The sequence below is a fragment of the Podarcis tiliguerta genome (genome assembly GCF_965153285.1).
Source record: "Podarcis tiliguerta genome assembly, chromosome: 1".
Lineage (NCBI taxonomy): Eukaryota > Metazoa > Chordata > Lepidosauria > Squamata > Lacertidae > Podarcis > Podarcis tiliguerta.
The window spans coordinates 44,600,270-44,617,454 of NC_139534.1; the positions used below are offsets into that span (position 1 = coordinate 44,600,270).

The 17,185-nt window shown below is 41.8% G+C and overlaps 1 protein-coding gene across 3 annotated transcripts in view; it reads left to right on the top strand.

Annotated features, from left to right (window-relative positions):
• HEG1 (heart development protein with EGF like domains 1) overlaps positions 1 to 15,302 on the top strand; it is a 68,608-nt gene extending 53,306 nt beyond the window's left edge. For all 3 annotated transcript variants that reach the window (XM_083405256.1, XM_083405255.1, XM_083405257.1), the window contains 5 exons: positions 5,318 to 5,360; positions 5,502 to 5,539; positions 6,400 to 6,487; positions 7,795 to 7,969; positions 9,524 to 15,302. In XM_083405256.1, coding sequence (XP_083261382.1) covers positions 5,318 to 5,360; positions 5,502 to 5,539; positions 6,400 to 6,487; positions 7,795 to 7,969; positions 9,524 to 9,673 — 494 coding nt within the window. In that variant the 3' untranslated portion in view covers positions 9,674 to 15,302. The remainder of the gene's footprint in view (positions 1 to 5,317; positions 5,361 to 5,501; positions 5,540 to 6,399; positions 6,488 to 7,794; positions 7,970 to 9,523) is intronic.
• The last annotated feature ends 1,883 nt before the right edge of the window (positions 15,303 to 17,185 follow it).

Sequence of the window (17,185 nt, forward strand, 5' to 3'; positions counted from 1 at the left end):
AGAACTTCGGAAATCTGACATCTGTGCTCTCTCTGAGATAACCCTTATTTTATTTCTGTAGTTCTCTGCAGGCATTCAGTTTGAATTTGCAGAGGCTCAAACATGAACACGGATCCTGCCTTGATTCCCTGCACACTCTGGGGGCGCCCCTGACCAATACACCTTCAGCATTAGCCTGAAAGTGTTGCTTTGTTCACATGGAGCATTTCCAACATTGGAATAGGAAACTTTGTCAGTCTGCTTTCATCTATATAATAAGTAAAATTATAAAACAAATTATCATAAAGACAAAAATTAAAAACCTCTTGTAGAATCTCACATTCACTTGCGATTTATCAAATCAGTGGAGGCCAAAACCAAGACAGCACCTTACTATTCCTCTTCCTATGCTCCAAGGCCCCTCAATCCCAAAATAAATTTTACTTTAAAAGATACAGATGCCCCACAATTTCTGGGGAGTATGGTCCCTGGCACTTGGGATGTTGTGCTTCTATTTCTCTTCCCTAACCAGCTCCTTTCACTTATATCTTTATTCTCTTTCTTCCCCCCATAACCCCCAGCTCCTTTTTCTTCTCTGCATGGCCATCCAGCATCCTTCTACCCCCATCCCCATCCAACGCCTTTCTTTCTTTGCTCCACAATCATCCAGCTTCTTTCTGTTTTCCACCCCACCCTCATTCCCAAGATCATCAAGGCTTCTTCCTCCACCCATCCTCTGAGAGGAATCTTCTCTCACCTTTCTATGGACACAGGAGTGAATCAACCAATTCACTCAGTCATTTACTGGCAGCAGCCACCAACTGGACCACCTGCAGTTCCACTTGCTCCAGACCACAGCCTCTGAACCTCTCTTGACCAGAACAGGCCAGAGTTAAGTGCAGCAACACCAAATTTGGTTTAACTTAAATTCTGCAGCACTCTAGATTGGTTGGGAACTCCTACACAAGCGCCCCATTAAGCAACAGCTGTGTCCTTGACCAGCTCTGGGGATACCTACATTAGTAATCCCAGCAAAATTGGGAAATATGGCTGAATTATGGTCCAGGATGCCCTCTTTGTTGGCAATTTTCAGGAGTTCATGGCACCTGGGGAGGAGCCAGAGCTAGATTTCTGAAGTCCTGCCAGGGCAAGCGAGTGAATGAGGAGTGTATATGACTCTTACGCAGGGTCAGGGAACAGTAGAGAGGCTGGCAGGCTGGCTGGCTGGCTGGCTGGCTGGCTGGTGAAGAACAACACGCTGCCAACTCTTAATAAGGAGCTTCCCTGCCAGGTTTATAGTGCCATTTAGTTCCAGAGATTTTCTGCATGAAAATCACCCTAAACATTGGCTGTACTTGTCTAACAGATGCAGATTTACCTGCCTGTTTATCTGTCTTGAGTTCTGGGTCTCAACTGTTCTGTTGATGTGTCCTGCATTTTGAAAATGGTTGTGTTTAGACACGGTGGGTGGCTGGGTTCACTGCACAGCAGAAAAAATATCCAGATGTGTTTCAGTGTTGGGGGGAAAGTGGTTTCTGGCTTTCAGATAATAGCATGTTTTGGAGTTAACGCTTTATACATTCTCAGAGGGGTGGAGGCAAGGTGCCAAACCTCCCCTGCCTTCCATCAAGCATAGCAGCAATTTATTTAACTTGCTCATTCCACTGTCCTAAGCTGCTCACTTGAATAGTAGAGGGGTCCCTTTTATGGATGATACGTAAAGGGCAGGGCTGGAACACCAGATAATTGTTTGCCAATAAGAAACGTGTAGGGCCTGACTTAAAATCACTGTGTGCAAATTGTTTAGCCTTGTGGGCTCCAGCAAAACTTAGCTGGGAAGCTGCAACCGAGTTTCATATTTCACTTTCCCTACCTTCCTTATCTTTATTAAGCTCTGTAGACCACATATAAATGCAACCAATAACAATCAAAGAGGATTGTCATCTCCTTGAAAACTAAAGATAGAAAATACAATCTGAATTTTGGCTCCACTAAATAAATAACAGAATCAATTAATTTATAACATAAAGATGAAATGCAGCATTTAAACAAATAGAATCGAAAGCCCTATATTTGCATAGGAACGACAATGCAGGCTCCACTGCTCACTCCACACTGTTGCTGCACTTGCATCAGTGCTTCAGGTTTGTTCAGTGGAAGGGGAGGAAATCCTCACTACTTAGTAAAAGTTTCCTGAACTTTTGCTGTTCCCATTGCAAATGTTCACCCTCCCCCAGTCTTCGGCATGGGTTTGGCCTCATTCCCTTAAACCCCCTGAAATGTACAGGGATGGGTCTTTGGTTCAGCATTGATATAAACCAGTTGACTAGCAGAGGTCACTATTAATCCACAGGAATGCCACAGATTAAAGTATTAGAAACAACATAGAAAGCTGCTTTATACCATCAGGCTATTTCTCCATTTATTGTCTATCCTGAATAGCAGTGGGTCTCTGGGGTCCTAGGGACTGGTTTTTCACGTTACCTGCTAACCGATCATTTTATCCAGAGATGCAAAGGATTCAGCCTGGGACTTTCTGAATGCAAAGCATGCATTCTGCCTCTCGTTTCCTATGCCTTCTGGGACCTTGTGAATGCTAAATATGTGCCATTAGGCGGAAACAACATGTAAATCTGTAAACCAAAAACAGCCTTTGGAAACTCTAGTTTGTATCCAGTGCTGCTATCCCTCTAGAGCAGCAGACTTCACTTTGCACAACAGAACTCCTCTTCGTCCTTTTGCCCTGCAGTCTGCTGAGCACCCTCAAAATCTGCTCCAGAGGCTTGGATAACCCTCTGGATCAGATTTTGAGGGTACATAGGGAAAGGAGAAGGGGAAGTCCCACTGCAAAAGTGGAACTCCCCACTCAGTGTTGGATACGACCCTGATACACTGAGCAAAGGAATAGTGATGATACTTAAACCCTTTGCCCTTAGCCATTAAAAAACAAATTCAAAATCACTCCCAGCTGTTTTAGACTGAGTTCATCTAAAGTAGCTTTTTGGATATCTTTGGATCTCTCTCTCTCTCTCTCTCTCTCTCTCTCTCTCTCTCTCTCTCTCTATTCTCTGTTACTAAGATGTTCTCATGGACATTCTCTCTTTCTTTCACCTCTTCCCCCTGAAAAGGAAAAGTTAAGTCTGCCAATATCCCATGCAGTGGATGATTATGAATGGGAAAATGGCTACAGTCAAAGAGGTGAAAGCCTCCTCTAGGCTTGGGTGATATATTGCCCAGGACCAGTATGAGGAGCAGACCGTGATGTCAGCTTCATTCAGCGGTATATCGCTGGTGAAACCACCACTGCTCCCGACTCCCTCTGCTAGCAGTGTCCACTAGAGGGAGTCAAAAGTTCCTTCCTCCAGCGGGCGCTGCTAGCATAGGGACTCAGGAGCGCTGGCAGTTTCACCACCAATATATCGCTGAGTGTAATCGCCATCCCACTCTGTACTCATACAACGGAGCCACCGATACAGCCTGTTCCTCCCTCTGCATCTTTAAACTGCTTGATGGTGGAGTGTGCAGCTGCCCTTGCCTCAGTTGAGCAGTTAAAGGAGCTGGTTTCTGCAAGCCATCTCGGGGGGGGGGGTTCCCTCTCCCCAGCTGAGTTGCATGAACAAGCTGCATTGTCCCAGCCTGCATCCCTGGGAGAAACCATCTCAGCTTACAAGGCAAGAGCTGGGGCAGTTTCACCTGCTGTCTCACAGGCGGAGGCCAATGCTTCTTGTTTTTTCAACATCACGTTATATCGCCAAACTGCAATGTTTGGCTGGCAATACGCCGCAATGTTGAAAAGCAGATACCGCCCAGCCCATGCCTCCTCCCCTCCCCACCTTTACCCCTGTTCCTCTGCTCAACACTGCAGGCTGCACAGGCTGCTTTTGGTTAAAGATGTGTTTGAGTGAAATGTGGACAACGCTGCAAGTCTTTTCATATGTAGCATTGCTGTGTGTTAAGAGTGACCTCCACTGGCCAGCTGGTTTAAATGCATCGAGTTACTTCCCTAGTATTGTCTTATTTTTATTACCACATTTTTCACTCTATAAGACGCACCAGACCACAAGACGCACCTAGTTTTTGGAGGAGGAAAACAAGAAAAAAAATATTCTGAATCTTAGAAGCCAGAACAACAAGAAGGATCGCTGCGCAGTGAAAGCAGCAATCCCTCTTGCTGTTCTGGCTTCTGGGATAGCTGCGCAGCCTGCATTCGCTCCATAACACACACACACATTTCCCCTTACTTTTTAGGAGGGAAAAAGTGAGTCTTATTGCGCAAAAAATACTGTAATTTATTTGCGCTGTTTGTAATCCACGCTTTTGTGAGAATATATCAAGGGGGTATACAACGTAGAAGAATCAAATCAGCAAAATGCATCCATAAAAGCATAATTAAAAACTTCAATAAAACATAATTCAATGCTAGTTGGTGAAAAATAGAAAGTTCATATTTCAAGGTCTTCACTCACTGCTTTCTCTCACTCTTTCTGTATGCTGCTCCACACTACAGTGGTGCCTCGCAAGACGAATGCTTCGCAAGACGGAAAACCCGCTAGGGTTTTCCATTTTTCAATGCGCTTCGCAAGACGAATTTCTCTATGGGCTTGCTTTGCAAGACGAAAATGTCTTGCGATTCTTGCGATTTTTTTTCGCTCCCCACCCCTTTTTTCTAAGGCACTAAGCTGCTAATAGCCTTTTAGCAGCTAATCCGCTAATCCCTTAAGCCTTTAATAGCCGCTAATAGCCGCTAAACCGCTAATCCACTAATCCGCTAATAGGGTTGCTTCGCAAGACGAAAAAACTGCTAGACGAAGAGACTCGCGGAACGGATTCTTTTCGTCTTGCGAGGCACCACTGTACATGGAAAGCCAAATTATGCCTTAGGGAGACTGAATAAATGTGCTGGATCCTTGAGAGGAACTCTCCGCCACTCTGTTCCTCCCTGGTTCTCTAAGTGAGCTGAGCCAAGGTTTGAACCAGGCTTGTCTTAGAACTCCCTCTTCACTAATGTTGGGTCCCATCCACACCACCCTGCCAGTCCCTACTGATTGCGCATATTTATTGGCCAGAATATAACAGAATGGTGCAATTGGTTCTGGACGGCCCAAGATGTGCTTGTGTTGATTGAAGAGCAGCTGCTGGCCATACCAGTGGAAACCCACTTTTGAAACTGAGGGGACTTTCAAAAGCAGTTTTTCACAGGCGTTTGCTGTTTAACATGGGCAGGGATGTAAAAAAAAATAAAATTGCACCGAGTTCACCTAAAGTAGTTATTTGGGTACCAGCAATTATCTTTCTCTGTCACTGAGATGTGCTCATGGACATTCTCTTTCTCTTTTAGCTTGTGAAGATGGGTATAAACTTGTGAATGACACTTGTGTGAGGTACAGTAAATTATAGAAATCTGTTTTCTTTGTTTCTCACTCCTTTCCCTCCTGCTCATTGCCATCACCAGCCATTAACGCATTTTGATCACTTTCATATTGGTTCAAATTGATTGAAAACAATTTTTTTTCCTGTTTCAGTTGCCCATTTGGATTAGGAGGATTCAACTGTGGGAATCGTGAGTAGCTCTAACTCCCAAACTGGTTTTGCTTTTCTTTCAATAAATTATGTGGTCTTTCAACAATAGATTTCCAAAACAGTGTATGACCAAGACTTTAAAGGCAGTCAAATTATAGCACATCAAAAACCATTCATTTAAAACCAACAGATGCCTAAGCAAGCAGTATTTAGGGATCTGTACAAATAGAGCAGAGCAGAAAAAAAACATTATCAAACCTAATTTTTAGACGTTGTGAAAAAGAGAGCCCACCCTGACCCTGGAAGGAATACAGAGAGGAAGCCATGTGAGACTTCTTTCAGAGGCCATTCCAGAGTACTTGGGCCACAGCAAAGAAGGCCCTTCATCAACTGAAAGCTAACGTGGTGTCAGTGTAAAATGGTGCTTTCAGCAGGCCCTGTTGAAAGTTCTTCATTGTCTGGGTGGGAGGATTCATACAGAAGGAGAATTTCTGTGAGGTAATTTGAAGCCAGGCAATTTAGTTCTTTATATGTCAAAACAAAACTAGTACAGAACACTGAATTGAATCCATAAACCAGCCAGCAATGAGTTCAGACATTTCAAAATATGTAAAATATGTGTATATCAACTAGCACCTGTTAATTGTCTCTGTGTGAGCATTTTCTCATAGGCTAACTGGTTTTTCCAGTTCTGTCAAAGAAGCTAAGCTACATCAGTGAATCTTTATCCCATACCTGATGGTGGTTTTGTAAGCATTCCATAACATAAGAGCATCTCAGAGGTTATAGCTAAGGGAATCTTTACAGGCATCAAGAAGGTGACAGTTTCACATTATTGCCTATACATAAAAGATGAACAATTTTCCATTGAAGCAATATTGTTTCTGTTCTTTGCTTTAGCATATCAGCTAATCACCATTGTGATCGCAGCAGCTGGAGGGGGACTTCTGCTCATCATGGCGATAGCTCTCATTGTCACATGCTGCCAGTAAGTATCCTAAGCCAAGTGCCTGTTTTAAAAATAAAATACTAAATACCCATCATGAGGAAATTGTTTATCTATTGATTATACTTTCGTTGAACAAAATTGCACCTTTAAAATGTTTATTGTAATTTTGCAAAAATTAATAATGTCCAAATGTTTCAGAGTTGTATATCAACCATATCAAGATAAATGATTTGGCAGAAGTCATAAATACTGAAAAGCATGAGTAAGATCTGGCAGAAGCTTCTTTAATTTTTCAAAAGAAAGGGATATTGTCATTATATTTCCCCACCAGCACCACCATTTGTCCAAGGAGCATACTAGAGCAGTGTAGTATCTGACTCCCTGCTAAGGATGGAAGACAAATTTGATGCACTTTGCATTTTAAGGCAAACTTACTTAGTAAGCACTTTCTGAAATGATACGTGAAATGAAACACAGCTATCCTTCAAAAAAACTTTCCTTAATTTTGTGATGCAGTTCTCTAGCCAAGTAATGCATACAAAAACACATACACTAGGGTCAACTGTGTTGTTGTTCAGTCATCTTAGTCATGTTCGACTCTCCGTGACCCCATGAACCAGAGCATGCCTTGGAAACTCTCACTTTCTTCTCGGAGCTTATCCTTTTTATGGAGTTTTCTTGGCAAAATACTGGAGTGGTTTGCCAGTTCCTTCTCCAGGTGGATCACATTTAGTCTAAACTCTCGGCTATGACCTGTCCGTCTTGGGTGGCCCTGAATGGCATAGCTCATAGCTTCTTTGACTTATTCAAGCCCCTTTGCCACGACAAGGCAGTGATCCATGAAGGGGTCAACTGTGCATAGAAATGCATATATCCCTGAAAATAACATGCAAAATGTGCTTATATTCAATGAAATGGCTTTGCAAAAATGAGTATACTAGGCAACATTTCATACCAAAAAATATGAGAAATTTGCAGTAAAACTATGATTTTTCATGAGGTTGTTTTTTTAATTTCAAACATATGTGGAAACATATCTGCAAACCCCTATTCCCCACCCAGTCATAATTGTGTTTTCACAGCAGCCCTGTAAGTAAGGCTATGCAGACATAGAGAGCAGCTGGCCCAAGGACATTCAATGAGCTTCATGGCTGGTTCAGTGAGGATTTGCATCTCCCTCATCCATGTTCAACCACTATGCAACACTGGCTCTCTTATGGTTATGAAAAAGATGCATGGGAGTTTTATAGCTATCTCCTGTCCTTTTCATACGGTTTGCATATAAATGTTTCTTTCTTTCTTTCTTTCTTTCTTTCTTTCTTTCTTTCTTTCTTTCTTTATCCCAGGAAGAATAAAAATGACATAAGCAAACTCATCTTCAAAAGTGGAGATTTCCAGATGTCGCCATATGCTGAGTATCCCAAAAACCCTCGAGCTCAAGACTGGGGGAGAGAAACCATTGAAATGCAAGAGAATGGGAGCACTAAAAACCTACTACAGATGACAGATGTTTACTATATGGTAACTAATCCTCAGCTTGTACATGTGCGTTTTAACAAAAGTCCAAAGGTTATATACTCAATGATATATAACCAAGGTTACAGTCAAGATAATTGGTTTTGAGCAGGGGCTGTTGTGCAGTCAGTGTATGTTCCTGCAGGCCTCTTATGCCAATCTTGCCATGGAAGGCTTAAGCTAAATGAGAACTTTATTATCTCTCTCCATAAAGAACAGAACAGACACAGGAAACGTTCGACTTCACCTAGCTCCAGTTAAGTCCATTGCCACCTAGCGGCAAAACTATGTCTATGCATTCAGATAGTCCAGCCTTCTATAGGCTGCCACAATTAGAGCATACAGCCACTATAGCATCACAATAGTACATGAATTACGATGTAACAATCCCCATAACATCCAACAGTGATGTCTTTGTCTCTCCAGTATGACAGATTACTAAATTCTTGGCCTTGGGGAGGTCCAGGAATATTGTTCATTACCTTCATAGCCTCCCCTTTGCCCAATAAATCAATGAAATCCACCCCTCTCTAGCTAAGTTATGCTGAGAGAGCATGATTAGCCCAAGTTCATCAAATGAGCTTCATTGCTGGGTGGAAATTTGTATCCAGGTCTCCTTTATCTTCATCCTATAATCTCTGGGATTAGCAGCCATATGACAATGATAGCAGCATACTGTATCTCCTACATCATTGATTCCTACCTGGCTGTGTTTCACCCAAAATAGCTGCCCTGGAGGCGTTCTCCATAATATCTACATGTGCATCGGAGTACAAAACAGATGTGGTGTATTTTCTATGTACTCACTGGTCTGGGTTGCAGTGGCTATGATTTGTTCATGCCAGTAACAACTTGTGGGGGAAGCTTGCTTTCCAGTATGCTAAGGAAGTATTAGGCAGCAATATATTTTCCTAGGTTGCATCTGATTGGTATAATTCTGTTTCCAAAGCTTTGGCATTCCAGATTTTTGGTTTGGAAGAGAATGAGAAATAAAAGTGAAAAGAGGGATTCAGAGATATTACTGTGTTTACTTTTGTCATGCATGGTGGTGGTATATAGACTTAATAATAGTAACTGCTTCTATGCTCTGATTTTTGTTTTAATTTCATGGTAATGTTGTTTATCTATCTATCTATCTATCTATCTATCTATCTATCTATCTATCTATCATCTATCTATCTATCTATCATCTATCTATCTATCTATCTATCTATCTATCTATCTATATCTATCTATCTATCTATCTATCTATCTATCTATCTATCTATGAAATTATATACCACAATTCCATTGAAAATTTCAAAGCATGCATTATATACATAAAACCCAAACAGGTCACCAGCTATTATTTTTTCTTCAGTTGTCTTCATGAGCCTGGTGGCCTAGAATGCCCAAACAATTATTACTGAACACATCTGCTTAACCTCTATCAGAAGAGCATATTATCTATTGGAAGCATTTGTACCTTCATGTATTATTATTAAAATCCCACAAAGGATAAGTGCTGACTATTGAACTGTTTTTTCCTTCCTTTCTGTGTCCATGTCTTATTTCTTCTAGACAACCAACCCAAGGAACCCTGAACTAGAAAGAAACGGGCTGTACCCACCTTACACAGGTCTTCCGGGATCCCGACACTCCTGCATCTACCCTGGCCAATACAATCCTTCCTTCGTTAGTGATGACAGCAGAAGAAGAGATTACTTTTAATGGAATTGCAGGAGAGAGATGGGAAAGTGAATGGAACATCGGCCATTGCCTGCTGATTGTTTTCTGGGTACACATTAATTATACAGCTCAGATGCTGGCATAGTTTGTATACAGAAAGGAAACTTTGAATCCTTGGAGGATACTGAACAGGGTTGTCCGAAAGGAGCCATTTGTAGCTGCTGTTGAACAGCAATGGGAAGGCAGGTGTAAAGAGCAAGTCAGCACACAGGCCTGTCTAAGAGGCAAGGGAGAAGCTTAGAGGAGTTCCCGTGTGTACATTCTGCATCTTTTCCTTATCACTAATTGTGTCACATAATGTGAATTTGATAGTAGATCACTAAAGCAAAGCTAACAAACGCTGTGGATGACACTCTAAATCTAACGCCAGTAAAGTGTGTTGTGTTTACAGTTAACAACTAGTGCTGTGTTTATGTTGCCCACATTTTATGCGAAGCTGCGTTGAGTGGATTTTATGGAAAGAACCATTTCTCTGTCACCAGGTATCTCTTAATGGGTACTGATGAGATAGTCACAGAATGCTGGGGATGTGTATGGGAATGTGGCCTAAGGATGGGGGTTCTATGCGTAATGTGCAAAGTTCAGGGTCCTTTTTCTTAGGATAATGCATCTTCTTATTCCCTGTCTTGTCATTCAGTTGTGTATTGACTCAGTTGCAATGGTGCTTGCTCCTGCCCTCTGTTTGCCCCCAATTCATTATTGACCATTGTCTCATGAAGAGTAATCATTGCCCCATGCCCATGCCTTCTCGAGCCATGAATTTTTTCTTCCTCCGTGAACTCTTAGTGAATTGATTATGTATGGTGGTCTCATACTATAGAACCGTGTGTGTGTGTGTGTGTGTGTGTGTGTGTACCCAAATGGTGGGTGAGGATTGCCTCCAGTAAAAATGGGGGTGGGGTGGGGGGGTGTTAAATGATATTCAGGTTTACAGTATCTGAAATTTGAGCTCAGAAAATAAAATCCTGAAATCATCAGATCAAGAAGAAGAAAAAGTGATAGGAATCTGAAACTCTGGCTGAGAATACCTGAAGTGCCACAACATGTGCCCCCAAATTTGGTTGGGATGCTTGTTGAATTTCACAGGCAGCTGACTGTTCACTTTTAGTTTAGCTAAGCTAATCACCGTGATATGAGACCAACAAACTGTGCTTGTTCAGTGCACTGCTGCTACCAGACTAAACCCCACAAGAGGTTGAGCTAATAGAGCTGGTTTAAATGGCATACAACCAGCTTACCAACTCAGATTTTCCCTCTCGTTAACTCATTGTCCTTTACTAGCACTTAAACCAGGATTCCATCATGATGGTTGGCCCCAGAACCACGTTATTCCATATGGGAAAAGGAGTCTCATACTAGAACGCCCTTTTTGTGGTGTCTTAAGTTGTAACCTAAGACATCTTCTCATTTATTTATTTTTTGTCATTTTCAAAATGTTCATCCCTTTGCTGCTGAAGAAAAACGTGCTTTTGCCTCTTTCCCATCCACATAACCAGGGACCTGGTGTTCACCCACTGCAACACTAAACAGCTCACCTCCCATAGTTATTTATTTTAGGATTTCCCAATCCCTGGCAACACTTTTCCCCACCTGCAAGGCTAGCCCTGACCCATTCCATATCGTGGAGATAAGATATAGTACGGAAGATGGCTTAACTTTTATGCAGGTAGCCGTGGAAGAAAGCAACCAGGAAGCATTTTAAGTGGGATTGGCATCATATGTAGCTGAACCCGGAACCAAGTTCTCTTGTGTATAGCTTTTCCTAATGCAAAGCAACTTTTGCTCTCTGAATGTTCTAAAGAAGGTGTGGTTTTATGAGAAAAGAGGACTTTGTACAGTGTGCAGGAAGCTGCAGGGCGGCTGAGTGGTGACGCTTGCAGCTTAATCATGAAGGATTTGAAGGCAGTGATTAATAGCTGCAGAGCGGCATGTGATTGTTTCAGGTTGGGTGAGTGGGGGAAGATTGGGTCAGGCCAGAGGTGTTTCTTGTCCTGCACTCCTGTATCCCATAGCAACCACTTCAAAATTGTGAAAAAGGATGCACTTCACCAGAAGGCGCAGAAAAAGAAGGAAATAATCCAAGGATGTGGGAGAGAAAGGAAGGCATGAGAAAGTGGGAGAGACATACACTGTCTGTGTACCACTTCTGAATACATAGGCTAATTGCCAGTGATAAAACTACCCTCTGTGACCATGTTATCTTATGAATTAAGTTCAGCTGTAACTATAGTCCATGACATTTTCGAGGCTCCAACCTCAGATTTCATTAATCATAGAATAGGCTAAGATACCATTCTGTATAATGGCTAAATTCACAAGCTTAACTACAGCAACCAGTTCTGCAAGCAGAGAAGGACTGGGGAAAATATCCTGAGTAGTCTAGTTCCTCTTGCTCTAGCTGTACCTATTCTGCTTTTTTAAATTATTTGGGAACAATATTTCTATTTTTTTTAAAAAATCAGCTGTGTTCAGGTTACTTTACTGCTTTCTGTATTGCAAATTGCTTCAGGGTGTACTTTGTAATGTAAAAATACCCCCCCCCCAATGTAAAATTAATCATCAGGTGTTTTCCACAGACTGATCTTGCATTGCCACACAAGGAAGCTGGATGCGAAAGGGAATTTGTTCACCTTGATCTGGCAAGGATGATTCACGTGTGGGGTGAAAGAAAAGGCGGGGGAGCTATACCCAGATGGTCAGTGCAGTCCAGCTATAGCAGAGCTGATACTGCGAGCCATCTGGTTGGCGGGTGTGTACACAGAAATCTAGATGGAGCAGCACATGTTCAGCCATATTCCCTTCATGGGAGGAATCTTTGGATCAGGACCTTTGCGTTGGATGGCAAGGGGAATGACCCATAACTATGCCCACTTTTATGGAAAGGTGTAGTTGACAAAACAGTTGCCAAACACCCGTAAGAACTTTCAATGCTTTCTGTCATAATCTTATATTAGAGGCCTCGTCCAAGCATCCCTTTAAACCACAGTTTAAACTATGGTTTAAAGTGAACACTTGTGGTGCTCCACCACTCCTATTTCCTTTCCCACTTAGAGGAAGAAACACCATGGAGGATGGCTTCCCATTAAGTGCCAACAAGCACTTGTGTATTGTTTCTTTCCTACCTAACCAGCCACAATGGTTATCCAAAGTTCATTTGTTATTTATTTTATTTATTTACCCTATTTATGGATTTACCCTATTCACCCAAAGGCCCCAGGGCAGGACTACACAGAATTGAAACCGAAATTAGTAATAATAAAGCCTGAAAACTTAAATACCATACAAATAAAACAGCGTCAATTAAAACCCAACCCCAATGTACCTGACCCTTCCCTAAAATCCTGAGAAAGCCCAACGATGAAGTGACAACAATGTGGTGGTGAAGCAGGCTTCAGAGGGGAGATCGCTCCAGAGGAACAGGGCTACCCCTGAGAAGGCCCAACTATGGGTCCCCACCTTAAGGAAAAAGATATGGAAAGAGACATTATTTTAGATACTTGGGACCCAGATCGTTAAGGGCTTTAATTACTAACACAGGCACCTTAACTATGGCCTGGAAGATTTGTAGTTGTTTCAAAAGTGGTGTCATGTATGAGCTTTTCCAGATACTTACTGGCAGTCTAGCTGCTGCAATTTGCATTAGTTGTTGTTTCTGGCCCATTTTGAAGGGCAGCCCCACCTAGTTCAACCAGTTATGCACACCAGGACATACATAACTGTGGCCAAGCTATCTCTGTCCAGAAATAATTGTAATTGGTGCACCAGCCAAAACTGGGCATGGGCATTCCTACCTCTGAGGTCACGTGGACCTCAAGGGATACAGCTTTGTTATTAGCTTACCATCACGAGGGCTGGGTTGCATGTAGCAGGAAGCAAGCCTCTGGTTTGTTTTCCCTTTGAGTGGAAGACAAGGAGTGGCAGTAGAGCACCTAATGACTTTTAACTTTATTTTAACTATGATTTAATGTGACTTGCAAACCAGCCCACAGACTAGCTGAATAATCATTACCTCAGCTAAAGGAACTCTGGGAGTTGTAGTTCTGTTCACAGAACTGGGAATTTCTTATGAGAGAGCAAATTTGCAGTACTCTCAACAAATTACAGTTCCCAAGATCCTTTAGGGTCAAACTTGCTGTGGATTCAAAAGTGAATACTAAAGTGTCCTTGGTGGAAGCTCTGCAGAGTCCCACTGTGATGCCACATAGAAGAAGCAACAACAAGAGGAACAGTATAAAGGGGAGTTCAAAACATTTATTTATTTAGTAGAAATGAATGAGTATTTCTTAGTTACTAATTGGAAAATCAGTTATGCTAATATTTTATTATATTTGCTGACAGTGAGATACTGAAATCTGTGATGGGTAGTACAATGGGGGAAAGCCTGCAATGTTTTGACACTACAGTATTTTGCAGAAATAATCAAGATTATGAGCCTACGCAGTTATGTGACTAAAGTCCCATTGGACCTAGTGGGATAGAGGCTTAAGTTTGTAGTAAAAAATGGTCATGTATTTGGGATTCTTGTTCAGATATAACAGTGCAACCCTAACCATATCGACTCAGTAAGTCCTATTGAATTAAGTAGAGCTTACTGCCAGGTTGTGGGGTTAGGATTGCAGCAAAACACAGGAGTCCAACCTCCCTTTGTGCTGGGCTGGTGGCTGGGCGGAAGTGTCCTTCCTCTGGCCTCCTGCTGGATGCCACCTTCAGAGCGCCTCTTGTGCCAGCCAGCAACATCCTTACCACCAGCAGCCAGCACAAAGCCCCAAACTGGACTTTTGGGGGGAGGGCGGAGCTGAGCCAGCCTGAGATGCTGCCCCAGCACCTGCCATCTTCACCACTGTGTGCAGCAGGACTGCAGCTGAAGAGGTGGGCTCTGCTATTCCATAAAGCTCTGCCAGGATGGAGGTAGGGGGGGATGCAGAGAGTTGGAATGTTCCCTAAATTATTATTGAGACCTCGTGGTCAGTTGTTTCATAGGAAGGCCTATGGAATGTTGCACAAACTTTAGAAAGCTTACAACATTTATTAGAGAGTTCTATCTCTGCTATATCATTCTGTCCAATGTTGGGAGGAAAATGATCTTACAACATCCAATATATTATATTTCTTTACAGTGTTGTTGGTTGTTAAATGAAATCTGCTAAGGGTTTTGTTTTGTTTTGTTTTGCTTTCTTCCATTAAAACAACAACAACAACTAAATTTGGCAGGACTGCAAAATAGGAAGTCACTCTCATCTTTACCAGTCAAAAATGTATGTGATGTCTACCATGTCTTTCAGACAAGATGGATAAAGCCTTGTTTGTGTGTCTTTATAATGACTCTGAATGTACCGTCAGTTTGACTTGCAATTGTCTATTGTACTTTGTTCTGGATTTCAGCTTTGCATACCTGTGAACATAACTTCTGAGATGTTTTGTTTATTTTATGTTTCCAACACAGTGTTATTTAAAGGTGTATCTTATTTGCAGCCTCCACTAATTATACAGTACTGTAGTTCCAAAGTATAAAGTATAAAGTTTGGATTATTTTTATACCAGCATCCAAATATTTGATTTCTGGCGTTCTAGTCAGTGTAATAAAAATGATACAATAAAAGTATTAATAATATTCTGAACCTGAGTTTTTATTGGTACATGTAAACAAGACAGCATCCGCATCTCCGTTTACATATGGAGAAAAGTTAAATAATACACTTCTCAAAAGTCTCCACTGAAAGGTTTGATAGGTAATGGCTACAACAGGTTTTTCTCTACCTCAATATTCTAGGGCTCCTGGAAAGGGAGGGGAGGAGATCGTATTTCAATAAGCAGGTGCATTCTGGTTAGAAAAGTTGGCAAATCTACTGTAGCTGTAAAATCCATATTTGAAAAGTATATCATACATTCAGAAAATGAGAACAGGTGCTTTTTTCATAATTATAAACCTTACAGTAAAAATGGGGGGGGGGGACAGCCCATCCAAAAATATGTATACTGAGGGGGCCCAAAGTGCCTTGGCCCCCAGGAGCCTGAGCCCATGATCAGAACTGGTCTTCCAGATCATTCTGAGCTGAGGCTGCACACAGTGGTTTACTAGCTTCTTATAGCCTAGGACAACAACGTAAGGCATAATTAGACAGGCTGACATTCCTGTTCTATTATATCCAGTAGAAAAAAAACTTATTACAGTGGGATTTAGGTGCACCTGTTTTCTGCTGGCTTCTTCAGGGAAGATAGCTTGTCCATGCTCAAGTTGTATTAAAGTTTTATCAAAAATAATTGATCACATGAGATGCAACTATCTGATTTATTTAAATCTATATTTTTGTTATATAATCATTTTTGTTGTTGACAGTAGGTCTATTGCAACCATGGCTCTTCAATAGGAATAATTTATTGAAAGAAGATTTAAATCTCTCCTTTCTTTATGAAGTTCAAACCTGTTTGCAAAACAGTACAATATAACACTATATGAAGCAAACCACCACAAAACAGTAAGAAGCATAATAAAGCATACCTCAGTGTGCTTTATAAGTCAAGTGACTGCCTCTTATTTTGCTGTTATGAATTGGGGTGTTTTATGGTTTGCATTTGCTATGGATCATTTTATTCTTGCCCATTGTTCTCTCTGCCTCAGAATTTGACTGGGTGAGGGGCAGTTTAGAAATATTTTAAACAATAGGTAAAGCATAATAAAAAGACAATGCGGAAAGAGCAAATAAGAGCAAACACAAAGGGTTGTGTATAGTTACAGTAGGCAATAAATTAAAAACTAGTATCCCAGCCTCTAAAGATCTTAATCTTTATTAAGTTCCTGGCTTTGAAGTGGAAAGACAAAATGCAGGAAGCAAGACCAACCTCTCTTGGCAGGGAAGTTTTAAAGTCCAGGGGTGTCAATGAACAATGCTCCACCAGAGCAAAATGGAGGATGCAATTTCTATGCAAAAGCAGCAGGTAGGAGAGGGTGTTAAAGTCATCTTTGTACATAACCTTCTCTCTCCCAGCCCATCCTCACTAGTCACTTCTCCGCAGCAGTTTGTCCTGAATACCCTGTCCCATCTTTTGGTTGCAAACACAAACCTTTGCCAACCTGGTGCTCTCCAGATGGTCGGACAACTTCTGCCAGTCCCAGCCAGTACGCTTGCAGGGCTTTCAGGTGAACAAAGGTTGGTCTATGACAATAGTGTCAATATACAGTGGTACCTCAGGTTAAATACACTTCAGGTTACAGACTCCGCTAACCCAGAAATAGTACCTCGGGTTAAGAACTTTGCTTCAGGGTGAGAACAGAAATCGTGCTCCGGCAGTGCGGCGGCAGCAGGAGGCCCCATTAGCTAAAGTGGTGCTTCAGGTTAAGAACAGTTTCAGGTTAAAAACAGACCTCCGGAACGAATTAAGTACTTAACCTGAGGTACCACTGTAATATTGCAAATAAATGGAGCACCTAATTCCAGGGCAGTTCATCTTGAGTTCAAGGTCCTAAGTAGTACAAGGAAACAAAACCAATACTTG